The following is a 15,831-nucleotide window of genomic DNA, read 5'->3' as shown; positions in this document are numbered from 1 at the left end:
CCTCGGGGACTGCTAACTAATAACCAGAAAACAATATTAAGCGTCACTGCAAAGAACAGAACCTCGTGAGATTTTACCTTTCATGAATAAAGATATATATCTGAAGTACTCCCAGAAACGCTCGTTCATCTCTTAAATGTTTACGGCACATTATTTTTTTGAGTCCAATTTATTTTTTAATAAATACTACCTTGCAGATTAATTATACGAGTGCACATTAATTTGGCATTTATGAGCCTAAATTTGCATTTAATGTTAATTTCTTATTTGAATAAATGCATGACCTCCCTTTAGAGGTTTAAATGAATAATAATAATTAAGGACTAATTTTACAAAAACACATTTAAAGCACAATTATATTTGTGGACTAGGACACTGTGGTCTAATCGCACAGAGCTGTGATTGTTTTAGCTGTGAACGGGTTCAGTCACATCTGGAAGCGCTGTGGGGTTTGTTAAGCGTGGCCATTAAAGCCTTCGGGGCTCTCGCTGGGACCATCTGCACACTCCGGCTGGGCTGCCGTGATTTAAGGTGGCTGATTTGGATGTTTGTGCCTGATTGCAGGTCTATGGTGAACACGTCCTTGATGTGGCTGCCTAACTCCAGTTTCTGTCAGCACATGCCCGTGCTCCGGTGGCTGTGAGTATTCCTCTTATTGAGCCTGTCTCACCTCGTCGTGTGTTGTGTTTTAGAGGTTTCTCTCTAGCTTCAGTAGGAGAGAGTGGGCCGGGGTAATCTGGACCGTCAGATGAACAAAACAAAAAAAAACTAAAAAAGGATTATTTTATTTTTATTTATGATTTTTATTAGGGCTGTCAAAGTTAACGCGTTAATAACACGTTAAGGCAAATTCATTTTAACGGCACTAAATTTATTAACGCGCGTTAACGCAGCGCACATTTTCTGTTTGATCCTGGGCATAACCCGTAGTTGGAGAATGTGAGAGCAGTCATAAGCCCCGTTTTCACCAAAATTACCCGGAACAATTTGTACCAGGAACTTTTCTCCCCCCCAGACCTGCAGCTGTCTGCGTTTCCACCGCGATCTAAAGTACCGTGAAGATTAGGCAGATTAGTCCGGTGATGTAGGACTGCGCACGACTGCTCCTCCAAGTCAGTGACGGACGGTAGTCATTTTTGCGTGTACCGATTGAAAGAGTTAGTGGACTGTTTACATGAGACGTTATCTAAACCGATCTGGTGTTTACATGTGATGACTTTCAATTGCAATCATTTTGTCACCTGCAGTTTGTTTGCCGCATCAAAAATGTCTCCGCTGTTTTCTCCAGCAGCTGAATGGGTTAACTGTAGCCATAGCAACTCTTAACGGCCACCAGGACTAATACAGTATTATATAAGCTATTTATCTGTTGTAAAGTGTAATAATCATCTCAGAAAAAAAAAAATTTGTCTGTCAGGCGCAGTTACAGTACAAACTGCCCGGGGCAATATATACGCTGTGTCATTATTCCAACATTATCTTCATAACTTACAAAATATAAAGTTTACCCCTCAGAAAAATGAGCTTTCCTCTCTTGTCAACATGAGTGCGGTGCGCTGTCACGTCATGTAAGGACACACACTTATAGTAATCGGTCAGGTCGTTTACATGGTGAAAAATAGACTGAAAAAAATGAATAATGAGTATGGAAGAGATTCAAGCTGTGCTGCTTTTGCTGGTTATGTATCGGTTTACTAAAGAGGAAATTAACAACGACAGAAAAGAGCACCAATATGCAGATTCAGCAGCATGCAGCATATTCAGAAAGCTTGTAAAGCTCGATTTAAAATGACAATGTATATTATTATCAGCTATTACGGACACTGAACGTGAGATGGCTGAGACGAACGCGCGCCATCAGACAGAGCCCAAGACTGATATTACTGAACGCAGAACGAACCTCGCAAAAGACTTTTAAAAATGCCGGTTGAAATAAATGCTAAACCAATCAGCATGTTCAGCGTCAAGTCCCGCCTTCGAAAGTTCCTGAACTTTGGAAAAGTACTACCTCGCGAGCGGGGCCGTTTGGAAGGGGAAATATTTACCCGGAACTTCATTTAGACCCTGGTTCCTGCGGTCTAAACACACCGAGTACCACCCAAAGTTCCTGGGTAATGTTCCTGCGGTGGAAACGTGGCTATAGACGCAAAGGATGCAACAGCAAACATTAATAGGGAAAGAAAAGGGTCGACATTAACATTAATTTTCTAATCCAAAAGTGCAGTTATTGCCTACACACGCTATTTTTCTGTTTAACTTTTATTAGACTCCAGGTCTATAAGAAAGAAAAGTGATTTTTTTACTGAGCACATTCTCAGCCGTCTGAGCGCGATGCACTGCAGCTCACTCTCGCTCATATCTGAGGTCAATCATTAACACTTTTATTGAACTAAATACATTACAATCGGCTAAAACGAATGCACAGGTTACTTTTCTGATCAAGAGCGCTCCCGAGTCAATTTTTCTCACCTGAATTGCGTCACAGTTCGGCGCACACGCACACAAGATACCGGCAGTTCAAAAGGGAAACGCGCAGCTCTTAAAGGGGCCACACTATATTCCAGCTCTTAAAGGGGCCACACTATATTCCAGCTCTTAAAGGGGCCACACTATATTCCAGCTCTTAAAGGGTCACACTTTATTCCTGCTCTTAAAGGGGCCACACTATATTCCAGCTCTTAAAGGGGCCGCACTATATTCCTGCTCTTAAAGGGGCCACACTATATTCCAGCTCTTAAAGGGGCCGCACTATATTCCAGCTCTTAAAGGGGCCGCACTATATTCCAGCTCTTAAAGGGGCCGCACTATATTCCTGCTCTTAAAGAGGCCGCACTATATTCCAGCTCTTAAAGGGGCCGCACTATATTCCTGCTCTTAAAGGGGCCGCACTATATTCCTGCTCTTAAAGGGGCCGCACTATATTCCTACTCGTGGAATATGGACCTCCTCCAGGTATGGTGTGGTTCTTTCACATTACCAATTTTTCATACGAACCGTGCCCTGTTCTGAACTAAACTGCGAGTGTAAAAACTCCCTTTATATTCTCAAAATGAGAGAAATCCCTGCTTATTCTTAACTTTTAAGTTTAGGCTTAAGAGATAATTTCTTTGATAAACATCTATGACCTTTGATACATGTCTAGTCTTCATACTGTATTGATTATTATTGATTGATTGAAGTATGGTTTCACTAATAATAAATGTACATTTACATAAAGCATGCATATTTGTCCATAACATGTTGATTAGAGTATTAAAAACTTAATTTAAACTTAATTTAAGATACATTCACAATTGCTAAAAGTGTGCGATTAAATTGTGATTAATCGCGAGTTAACTCATGACAATCATGTGATTAATCACGATTAAATATTTTAATCGATTGACAGCCCTAATATATATATATATATATATTTATTTTTTTATTTTATTTTTTTTTCTTGTTTTATTTCCTTTACAAAAATAATAAGCGACCTCAGAATAAATTCTGGTAAAAAGTAAGGTCTCAATTCTTGCTCTTTTAGACTTGTGCCGCATTTGATGCTACACTCTAAAAAAATATTGGTAAAAAACAACCCAATGTTGGGTCAAATATGGACTAACCCAGCAATTGGGTTGTTTTAACCCAGTGATTGGGTTGTCTTAAGCAAATATTTAACCCAACCACAGGATTAAAACAACCCAATCGCTGGGTTAAAACAACCCAATCGCTGGGTTAAAACAACCCAATCGCTGGGTTAAAACAACCCAATTGCTGGGTTAGTCCATAGGGTTAAAACAACCCAACATTTTTTAGAGTGTATCAACCATGATATTTTAATCAATTGTTTGAAAAAGCTAGTATAGGTCTTTCCGACTTTGTATTAAATTGGTTTAAAACGTATATTAAAGGGAGACATTGGTCCGGTATTTTTCTGCAGTTCACGCTGCTGCTTGGGGATATCATCAGAGGAAACAATGTATTTCTCCATTATTATGCTGATGACACGCATCTGTACATTTCTGTCCAACCTAATGATAAAACAGCTGTTAATAATTCAGTTACTACCTGTCTACCTGGAGAAATTACTTTCTAAAGTTAAACGAGGATAAGATGGGTTCCATTAGTTGGCCCTTAAACAGAGTCTGGTTAATTTGACTCCTTGGGGTTACAAGTCTTGGTGTTATTATAGACTTGGATTTTAACTCCCATATTAACAAAATATCAAAATCTTCACTTTTTCACCTAAGAAACAGCGAACCTTTATTAACCCAGAAAGATGCAGAAACATTCATGCACTTGTTACTGCTCTCCCACAAAGAACTAAAAACAGAGAACATATAACAGCAGTTTATCTGCACTGGTGTTCTTCATCATCACACAAAGCTCGTACCGGAACAAGGTCAGAATTATATTGCCATTTCCCTCGTTAATTATATTCCATCAAGATCCGGAAGATCATATTATGCAGATTTATTGGAGGTTCCCAGCTATAAATCAGTGGTGAGGCGTATGCAAATTATATGCTAAAATCAGATATTAGGGAAGTTAAAAAGGTGTAAAAAACTTTTTACTCTGCATTTAATCAGTTACATTATGACCAAAGTAACATCCACATGGATGGAGGACCCAAGGTTTCCCAGCAGAACATTGGCCAAAGCATCACACTGCCTCCGCCGGCTCGCCTTCTTCCCATAGTGCATCCTGGGGCCATGTGTTCCCCAGGTAAGCCACACACACACACACACACACCCGGCCATCCACGTGATGTAAAAGAACATGTGATTCTTCAGACCAGGCCACCTTCTTCCATTTCTCCGTGGTCCAGTTCTGATGCTCACGTGCCACTGTTGGTGCTTTCGGCGGGGTCAGGGGTCAGAGGTCACCCTGACTGGTCCATACGCCTCAAACTGAGCTGCTCTGTGTATTCTGCCAGCTTTCTATCAGAAGCAGCATTAACTTCTGGAGCAGTTTGAGCTCCAGTAGCTCGTCTGTTTGATCGGACCCCACGGGCCAGCCTTCGCTCCCCACGTGCATCAATGAGCCTTGGCCGCCCATGACCCTGTGGCCGGTTCTCCACTGGTCCTTCCTTGGAGCACTTTTGATAGATACTGACCACTGCAGACCGGGAACAGCCCACAAGAGCTGCAGTTTTGGAGATGCTCTGACCCAGTCGTCTAGACGTCACAATCTGGCCAAACTCGCTCAAATCCTTACGCTTGCCCATTTCTCCTGCTTCACACACATCAACTCTGAGGACGAAATGTTCACTTTCTGCCTAATATATCCCACCCACTAACAGGAGCCGTGATGAAGAGATCATCAGTGTTGATGCTTTCTTACGATTAGAGCTGTGACGGATTGCATTGATCATCAGTGTTATTCACTTCACTGGTCATAATGTTATGCCTGATCAGTGTCTATCCATTATTTAAGAGTTGTGATAGTTCTCTGATCTAAGACACGAGCCGGGGTTAAATCCCAGTTGAGCAGGTGGAGCCTGTTCTAACACTGCGTTACCCCTGTGTGGGGCATGTTGTCACATTTAATGTCCATTCTTTCAGGGTAAATCAAGAAGAAAAAAAGTATACACTGTATTAATGAAACAACCACATCATTGTACTAGACGTGGGAAATTAATGTGGGGGAGAATAAATACTCTGAACCCCCACAAATTGAGAAAGTCAAAGTGTGTTAGTTTTCGAGCACGCTCTCCTCCAAGCGTAGTCGCAGAAAATGAGTCCAAAGTTCTCATTATGAGAGATGCTCGAATACACAGACGACACATCTGGCAACGATACAGGCACTTCGAGAGGAGTTTTCATTGTTAACTCAAGATGTGTGACAGTCGATGGAGGTGTATATATAATCAGACCTTAGACTAAAGAACACAAGCGGTTTAATCATGCCACTTAGACAGGAAGAGGGTCTGCCTGGGATGTAAAGTGACAAAACAGAAAAAAACCCGGCAGATCCAGTGATTACTTCATCCTCACTCGTCGCATCACCGTTACAGCGCAAACATGACTGTTTAAAGTAGACTGACAGCAAGTGCTGTGTGCCGAGCCCATAATCATGTCTTAGACGGTTAGGGCAAAGTTTTGTGTTTATTCTTTCTTTATTTTTTTTTTGCTGTGGGGTGGGGATGGTATTGGTCTTAATGGTTTATTTAAAGGAATTTAATTGTTATAGGGTCATGACTAGGGATGTGACGATATCGCGCTATCGCGGTGGTAAACGTGTCTCGATATCGTCGTGGTTGGGTTACAATATTAAAAGGACAGGTGTCCGTCCAAAACCAAAAGGAATAAACACAGTCCCGCAGAACAAATCATTAACTACATAGACCATGATCATTAGCGACCCGGATCACATGGATAGACCTCTACCTGTCGTGATAATATATAAAACTCCTGATATTAGAGTAACACTTACAGAAGAATAAAATAAAAATCTTTTTCGTTACCTTTTGGAGCTTGGAAGGGTTCAGTTTGAGCAGATGTTTAATACCATCATCATCTGTCCTCAGAGCTCGTTTACCAGTATATTCAGCATCTGCTCATATTCGCGATCTCCAGCATATTCTCCAAACTCATTTTCAACATCTTCAAAATCAATATTTTGATCACTGACAGCTTCTTGACCACATCCATCATCAAGAGACAGTGACACTAATATTTGATTGTGTTTAGTACTTGCTCTCTGCTGTAAATCACTGAGCCATTTCAAGTTTTGCAGATTATAATTATTGTTTCGTTTTCTGTCAGAGGTAACTATGAGTGAAACGTCACTTCATCATTGGGTATCAGACATCGCCACCTTGTGGAATAAAGGTGAATTGCGCCCTATTTCGTCATTATAGATTAATTTATCAGTGTGCAAAAAAAAAATATATATATATATGTATAATCCTACACACCTCGGGTCGTTAGCGACCCTATACAATTTTGACAAATACTAGTGAAAAAACAGGCATTCAATTATAATTCTATTATTGTTTTCTTGTTATATTATTTAAAATGGATTGATTGAGAAATACTAAGAATGTTGATGTCTAACTTTAAAAACAGAATGAGGAGCAGGGTAGTGAATGACCCGACCCGAGGGATGCATTTAAGGGTTAAAAGCACTGTGATCAGCGTTTTATGTTGTCATGGAACCATGAATACAACAATAAATTGCCTGTTGACTGGCAAAAGCAGAATAAATGTCAGTATTTTTTCGCTATTATCATCACAAAAACTATCGTGAGCTATTTAACAATACCGTGAGCTTTTCCACAATATCGCAATAAATATCGTATGGTGAGGTCAATATCGAAATTGTATCGTACCGTGAGATTTTGATATCGTTACATCCCTAGTCATAACACACACACACACACACACACACACACACACACACACACACACACACACACACACACACACACACACACTGGCTAAAACAAGGCAACATTTGGGCTTTCAGTGAAAATGTAATAGACGACTAACCAGAGCCCGAGAATAGACTCATCATGAGCAAAGATATAAAGCCCAACACCTAATCAGTGATGGAATATTATACATCTCGCAAGATATTTAGGAAAAAACGTCATGTAACCTAATTCAAAGTTATTTTGGATAGAAGTGGTTTACTAAGTCGGACTAAACCAATCAGGCAAAACAAATATTGCACTTTTGACTTTAGAGCAGGTGTGTGCTGCAACACTCCAACAATACTCCTGAACACACCTGGATTAGTCCAGACGCCCAATGGGGAAACAGACACACACACACACACACACACACACTGAACAGATTGGCCAGTGCATCTGATATTTAAACAACGAGGAGCTGGATGTGAACATGAGATTTGCGTTGAGCTGAATCCAGCAGAACACACTCGCGTCGGGTGTGTGAAAGGCCCTGTGTGTTACTAACCCTGCCTTAGGTTGTACCTCGCTCACGCTATAGTCAGTAGGTTTATTGTTGAGAGTATGTACAGGGTTAGTTTAGGCTGAAGTATGAATGTAAATGTGGTTGTAAATAGATGTATATATTTTATTGTTTTATCTCTGCCAAGGGACTGCGGATGCAAATTATCTGTAGCTAAATCTGGTGTGAAGCATCTTGTCTTATAAGATTAATATACGTGCACATAGTCCCTGTCAAATAAATAACAAACAAACATCGTCTGATGACGGCTCTCACTGAATGAACGATTCCCGCAGGAGGCGAGTGTATTATTCATGTAGTCGTCATGCACCTTTGGCTCTTAATCAAATGTATTTTTGTTTCTGCAGGCAGAGTGGGATGAGTTTTCTCAGTCGTCGGTGCCGTTCTCTTACGATGTCCTCATTTCGGATTTATGTTTTAGTTTTGTTAATTTACAGCTGTTTTTCTTGTTCTTTTCCTTGTCTTTCCTGGCAGGGACTTTGCTGAAAACCACATTGAGTTGCTGAATTATTCGACTCTGATGACTTGCACCGAGCTCACAGTCCTGTAAGTGTTTTTGTGCATTTACTCTCAGCCGTGACTGTCTTTATTTAGACAGTGCTTTTATAATGCAGATTGTTTCAAAGCAGCTTCACAGTGTCAACAGGAAGATAATGCAACTGAATTTGATTCGGCTGTACAGTCGTTCTGGAGAAAACAGTGAAAACAATTATCAGCTCATTTCAATTATTATCATATAGTGTCAATGGCCCTCATTTATCAATCTTGCGTAGAAACTGGTGTATATGTTGGCGTAAGATTATGCTTACACTCCTCTCACCGCCTGATTTATGAAGCTGTGTGTACCTCTGCAATCCAGGTGTACGCAATACCTGCCTTTGATAAATGCCGCGGCTGAAAATGATCGTCATTAGAATAACACGCCCCTATATATTCAAGTCTCCGCCTCCTCCACGCCCTCATTTTATGCCATGGATACACGGAAGACGACAAAGAAGCAAAACTTCTCTGATGTGGAGATCGGGCGCGTCTCAATCATCTCACTAGTCCACGAGTCAGGACACTGATTAGGACAGAAGTCAATGGCCTGACTCCCTGATCAGTGTCCTGAGTACTGAACTAGTGAGATGATTGAGACGCGCCCATCGAGACCATTACCAGGGAAGTGGAAAAAACCCGAAATTGTTTTATTTGGGAGTTTAAAGAGTGGGATAAAGGCACCCAAAAACAAAACAAATATGGACCCAAATTACGCGTACTGTTAATAGTGTGGGGTTTGAGAAGCGCACTCCAGCAGTTTGGATGAGAAATTACCATCACAATGTATTATTTTACAGAACATGTTTTGAAACAATTAGCATTTAAATTCGTATCACGGCACATGTATTGGGGTGTACGATATGATGATGTGATGTGGAGTAGCCTACCATTCATTCACATTAATAATTGCATGACAATTTGTAAGATTCTTTTTATTATTATTATTATTAGGCCTATGATTTTTTATTATTAGTGACGCTGTTATTTAGAAGAAGAATGTCGTTATTATTTATTTTATTATTATTTAAAGGAAGAAGAATGTCATTTTTATTATTTTGTCATTCTGAATTATTCAGTCCCAGTCTGTGCGCAGCTGGGCACAGGCTCGCAACTGGAGGATCTACGTTGCACAAAAATAAACACCGAAGTTTATAATTCGATGTTGTTGTTTTTTACAGTCGGTCATAATATAGCATATCTTTGTCAGTGCATTTTGTGGCGTTAGGAATAGTTTTTCTGTGCATTTTCGCACTAACTCAAAACGTGCGTACACCACCTCCTGAGCTGGCATAGGATTTGAGCGTGTGTGTGTGTGTGTGTGTACACCACCTCCTGAGCTGGCGTAGGATTTGAGCGTGTGTGTGTGCGTACACCACCTCCTGAGCTGGCGTAGGATTTGAGCGTGTGTGTGTGCGTACACCACCTCCTGAGCTGGTGTAGGATTTGAGCGTGTGTGTGTGCGTACACCACCTCCTGAGCTGGCGTAGGATTTGAGCATGTGTGTGCGTACACCACCTCCTGAGCTGGCGTAGGATTTGAGCGTGTGTGTGTGCGTACACCACCTCCTGAGCTGGCGTAGGATTTGAGCGTGTGTGTGTGTGTGTGTGTTTGCGTACACCACCTCCTGAGCTGGCGCAGGATTTGAGCGTGTGTGTGTGCGTACACCACCTCCTGAGCTGGCGTAGGATTTGAGCGTGTGTGTGTGTGTGTGTGTGTGTGTGCGTACACCACCTCCTGAGCTGGCGTAGGATTTGAGCGTGTGTGTGTGTGTGTGTGTGTGTGTTTGCGTACACCACCTCCTGAGCTGGCGTAGGATTTGAGCGTGTGTGTGTGCGTACACCACCTCCTGAGCTGGCGTAGGATTTGAGCGTGTGTGTGTGCGTACACCACCTCCTGAGCTGGCGTAGGATTTGAGCGTGTGTGTGTGCGTACACCACCTCCTGAGCTGGCGTAGGATTGGAGCGTGTGTGTGTGTGTGTGTGTGTGTGTGTGTGTGTGTGTGTGTGTGTGTGTGTGTGTGTGTGTGTGTGTGTGTGTGTGTGTGTGTGTGTGTGTGTGCGTTCACCACCTCCTGAGCTGGCGTAGGATTTGAGCGTGTGTGTGTGTGTGTGTGTGTGTGTTTGCGTACACCACCTCCTGAGCTGGCGTAGGATTTGAGCGTGTGTGTGTGCGTACACCACCTCCTGAGCTGGCGTAGGATTTGAGCGTGTGTGTGTGTGTGTGTGTGTGTGTGTGCGTACACCACCTCCTGAGCTGGCGTAGGATTTGAGCGTGTGTGTGTGCGTACACCACCTCCTGAGCTGGCGTAGGATTTGAGCGTGTGTGTGTGCGTACACCACCTCCTGAGCTGGCGTAGGATTGGAGCGTGTGTGTGTGTGTGTGTGTGTGTGTGTGTGTGTGTGTGTGTGTGTGTGTGTGTGTGTGTGTGTGTGTGTGTGTGTGTGTGCGTTCACCACCTCCTGAGCTGGCGTAGGATTTGAGCGTGCCGTACGCCATCGTCCATATTGATAAATCTCAAAGTCACCGTGGGTTTGGGTGTACGCTGGAAATTTGGTGTACGCACTTTTGATAAATGAGGGCCAATGTGGGCTGATCGGGAATATAGTTGATATAGTTAATTTAGTTTAGTAATTACATTTATTTGGATATTTTGTTGAAATGTTAGTGTCCCCAACTGAGCAAGCCAAAGGCGACCAAAGGAACCGAAACTCCATCAGGGCATGATGGAGAAAAATAAACCTTAGAGAAACCAAACTCAGTTCTCCTCTGGCCTATTAACACACAGTGGAGGATTATTATTCTGGACACTTTACAGCTCAGAAATCATATTAGAGCGGAATATTCGAAGGATTGGAGTCGTCACACAGGAGACGGGTTTATTGAGGATGTCGTGTCGGATCTGCATTTACAGAGGGAGTTTAATTAACACTCTCTCTGCAGACACTTACGCCTGCTTCACACTACAGATATTTTTTTCTGTTACGATAGTCACTGTCAGATTACTAAAATCTGGCCGTGTCCTGGTCTAGAAACATGTCAGACTACACGTTGACTACTCGACCAATCATCGCTTGTTGTCACGACGTGCGTGATGTCATTGACTTTCAGAAACGAGCGTAAACAAACGATGTCTGAAGCAGCGTATTTTGGCTGTTTTATGTTCAGAAAAACACAAAAATAGAAAGGAAACCCAACAAAGGACATGTTCCTGGCTTGCTGGAAGAGGATTGGCTGTCAATCCTCCAAAGAGAACTTGAGGTTAAAATATTATTCTTTTTATTTTAATATATATATATATTCTAAAATCGCGTAATCTGACACAGTGACTATCGTAACAGAAAAAAATATCTTGTAGTCTGAACCAAGAGATTATTTTTCTCACCCCATTGGCAGATTATTTATCTTATTTTAAGCAAAAACTCTCTTCATTTTGAGTTATTTTTCCCCCAAAGCAAGACAATGACTTTTGCTTGTCTAGTAAATGCTTCTTGTTTTAAGAATTGTTAGTTGTTTTGGACTAGAAACAAGACAAAAATACTGAGTAAGAAAGCATTTTTTTGCAGTGAAATGAAAGCAGAATGTGTCCCAGTGTGATGACTGAAAGATGTTGCCTAATTCAGACAGACTGAAATCTCACACAGCGACAACAATAGCCCTTCCAGGCGTTTCTCAAGGCTCTATTAGATTATTATTAAGACGTGCCGTACTCTTTTGTAGTAGATGTGGGGAAGTGTGAGATGGCATCTCTGCAGATAGGGTCAGCTCGCCCTTGCCGGGAAAATAAGATGGGAAATGCAGTAGGATTTAATTATAATCTGGCTGTTCTTTTGACGTTGACTGCTTGTGTGGAAAGCCTCAATGTTGCTGTTTAATCTCATTGGAACGTAACATTAAAATTGTTCGTTCATTTTTTGTATGCCCAGATCACTGCATGACAATAAAATCAAGATGCTTCCAGAAAGCACGTTTCATTCTCTCGGATCTCTGGTTGAACTGTGAGTACAGCAACATAATATTTTTGATTTGATTAATAACGCTTATAATCGAGATGTGCATGGATTTCACTCATCTGACTGCTGTGTTTTTTGCACCTTGGTTTGTTTTTTTAGAGATTTGTCATGCAACAGACTTTCCGATCTTCCTAAAAACACTTTCAAGAGGCTCAAATATCTGCAGAAACTGTGAGTTATGCAAACATCAGTCATAAAAAGTGTTGAATTGGATGGTGCAATAAACCACTTCATGACTGAAACAATACGATGAAATAATAATTTTACTTCCAAAACTTTATGCTGCTATTTCTTCCATGGAACATTTGGGGGCTGAAAAAAGCACCACGAAAGCCATCTGTATTCAGACTCTTTGAAACCAGATGCTAGCTTTTTGCAAGGAACGGACTTAAGTTTAATCTTATGTGTAGCCCACATCTGCTTTCAGAAATGCAGCCAAAAAATATACTATATTTTCAAAAGTTTTGGGCTGCCAGTTCAGGTGTTCAGTCTCTTCATGGCCACAGGTGTATAAATCAAGCTCTCGGCCTGCAGACGCTTCTACACACATTAGTGAAAGAATGGGTCGCTCTCAGGAGCTCAGGGAACTCAAGCGTGGGGCCGTGATAGGCTGACACCTGTGCAATAAGTCCATTCCTGACATTTCCTCACTACTAAATATTCCACGCTCAACTGTTAGTGGGATTATAACAAAGCGGAAGCCATTGGGAACAACAGCAACTCAGCCACGAAGTGTTAAATCCCAGAGCGGGGTCAGCGCATGCTGAGGGTCACAGTGAGCAGAAGTCACCAACTTTCTGCAGTCAACAGCTCCAGACCTCCAGACTTCTTTGGCCTTCAGATGAGCACAAGAACAGCGGAGAGAGCTTCATGGAATGGGTTTCCATGGCCGAGCAGCTCATCCAAGCCTTACATCACCAAGAGCAATGCAAAGCGTGGGATGCAGTGGAGTAAAGCAGCCGCCACTGGACTCTAGAGCAGTGAGACGTGTTCTCTGAGCGACCAATCACGCTTCAGTCTGACAATCACGTGGACGAGTCTGGGTTTGGTGGTCGCCAGGAGAACGAGACTTGCCTGACTGCATTGTGCCAAGTGTAAAGTTTGGTGGAGGGGGATTATGGAGTGGGGTTGGTTTTTCAGAGCTTGGACCCTTAACTAAAAGGAACTCTTAATGCTTCACCAAGATATTTCGGACAATTTCATGCTCCCAACATTGTGGGATCAGTTTGTGGACGGCCCCTTCCTGTCCCAGCATGACTGCGCTCCAGTGCACAAAGCGTCGCTCCATAAAGACATGGATGAGGAGTTTGGTGTGGAGGAACTGGACTGGCCTGCACAGAGTCCTGAGCTCAACCCGATAGAACAGCTTTGGGATGAATTAGAGCGGAGACTGAGAGCCAGGCCTTCTCGTCCAACATCAGTGCCTGACCTCACAAATGAGCTTCTAGAAGAATGGGCAAAAATCCCCATAAACACACTCCTAAACCTTGAGGAAAGCCTTCCCAGAAGAGCTGGAGCTGTTAGAGAGGGTGGGCCGACTCCAGATTAAACCCTACGGGTTAACAATGGGAAGATCATGTAAAGGCAGGCGTCACAAAACTTTTGCCAATATAGTGTGTATAGACTTCAGAAGAATATCGGGTATGAGTGTTTCAACGACTCCTGGTAACTATCCACTGATGTTGGCTGACAAGAGAGAAAATCTGATTTAAAACAATAATAATTTTAATGTTTGCAGGAACATATCCAATAATCCTGCTCTCCATATTCACGCCAGTCACTTCGATCGCCTGGTCCATCTTGAGTCTCTGTGAGTATCTCTGCCCTGGAAAAGATTGCATTTTTAAGACCAAATTAGTAGGTGTCAGATGAAATACACTCGTTTGTGTTTAACAGAAGTCTGGAGGGCATTGAGATTCCTGATATAACCACCAAGATGTTTCGTCCCATGGGAAACCTGTCCCACATGTACGTACTTTTGTATTTATTGGCTAGTTTAAAGTTGTATTTACTTCCATTTTACAGATGCAGGTTTTTCCAGGCTCTTCTCCTGAAGTGTGTTATAAATTCAGATGTAATTGTTTTAAGTCAATGTGGGTTTTCCTGTTGGAACTGTGGGGGGGATAAATAAATACATATGCTTGTAAACTGAAGAATGTTGTTTACTTTGAGTGACTTTTTGATACAAAATCATATCGATTATCGAATCATTTGTTTCTATGTTGATTCAGTGTTAAATAAGTGATTTAAGTTGAAAAAATATTGATTATAATGCTGATAGTGATGTATTTTACATCATTGAAAAAACATAATTTAAAGGTGCAAACCTGATGAAAAATCAATGTTAAATCTCAATGTTGATTCAATGATATTTAAGTTGATGAATTAACATTGATTCAATGTATTCAGTGTTAAATAAGTGATTTAATTTTAGGTAAAAAAATATTAATTTTAAACTCATCTTGATCTATTTTGCATAATTGAAATAACATTATTTCAGGGTGCAAACCTGATAAAAAATAAATGTTATATCTCAACATTGATTCAATGCTATTTTAGTTGATTCATTATCATTGATTTAATGCTGATTCAGTGTTTGTCTGCTATCTGGGAAGGCTGCATAAAAAAAAATGCTCAGCTCGTAATCTGTCGTTTGTTCATCTGTGTTTTCTAGATATTTTAAGGATTTTCAGTACTGTTCCTATGCCCCACATGTTCGTAAGTGTAAGCCTAACACCGATGGGATATCTTCAGTTGAAGACCTGTTGGCCAGCGTGGTCCTGCGCGTGTCCGTTTGGGTCATGGCCTTCTTCACCTGCTTTGGGAACCTGTTTGTTATTGGGATGCGCTCCTTCATTAGAGCGGAGAACAACCTGCACGCCGCCTGCATCAAAGTCTTGTGCTGTGAGTATGGCTGCAACTGTTTAAATATTTAACTATTAAAGGGTTAGTTCACCCAAAAATGAAATGTCTGTCATTAACTCCTCCCCCTAATGTCGCTCCACACCCGTCAGACCTCCGCTCATCTTCACACACAGTTTAAGATATTTTATATTTAGTCCGAGAGCGTATGCAAGTGTATGCACACTATACTGTCCATGTCCAGAAAGGGAATAAAAACATCATCACAGTAGTCCATATGAGACATCAGTGGGTTAATTAGAGTCTCTTGAAGCATCAGAAATACATTTGGGTCCAAAAATAACAAAAACTACGACTTTATTCAGCATTGGCTTCTCTTCCGTGTTTGTGTTCAATCCTCAAATAAAGATTCAAACGGTTATGAATCAGCGAATTGATTCATGATTCGGATCGCGTGTCAAACTGCTGAAATCACGAGACATTGGCGATCCGAATCATTGATC

General features: G+C 41.5%; 1 protein-coding gene across 2 annotated transcripts in view; it reads left to right on the top strand.

Moving 5' to 3' along the window:
- rxfp2a (relaxin family peptide receptor 2a) overlaps positions 1 to 15,831 on the top strand; it is an 85,269-nt gene that overhangs the window by 51,658 nt on the left and 17,780 nt on the right. For both annotated transcript variants that reach the window (XR_010901234.1, XM_067433245.1), the window contains exons 9-15: positions 565 to 639; positions 8,391 to 8,462; positions 12,380 to 12,451; positions 12,566 to 12,637; positions 14,205 to 14,276; positions 14,363 to 14,434; positions 15,141 to 15,370. Coding sequence is in view for 1 of the 2 variants with exons in the window: in XM_067433245.1 (XP_067289346.1) it covers positions 565 to 639; positions 8,391 to 8,462; positions 12,380 to 12,451; positions 12,566 to 12,637; positions 14,205 to 14,276; positions 14,363 to 14,434; positions 15,141 to 15,370 (665 nt within the window). In the remaining variant the exon portion in view is untranslated. The remainder of the gene's footprint in view (positions 1 to 564; positions 640 to 8,390; positions 8,463 to 12,379; positions 12,452 to 12,565; positions 12,638 to 14,204; positions 14,277 to 14,362; positions 14,435 to 15,140; positions 15,371 to 15,831) is intronic.

This window comes from Pseudorasbora parva, chromosome 23 (genome assembly GCF_024679245.1).
Source record: "Pseudorasbora parva isolate DD20220531a chromosome 23, ASM2467924v1, whole genome shotgun sequence".
Lineage (NCBI taxonomy): Eukaryota > Metazoa > Chordata > Actinopteri > Cypriniformes > Gobionidae > Pseudorasbora > Pseudorasbora parva.
The sequence above is the reverse complement of the archived record's forward strand: the minus strand, read 5'-3'. Positions and strand labels throughout refer to the sequence as shown.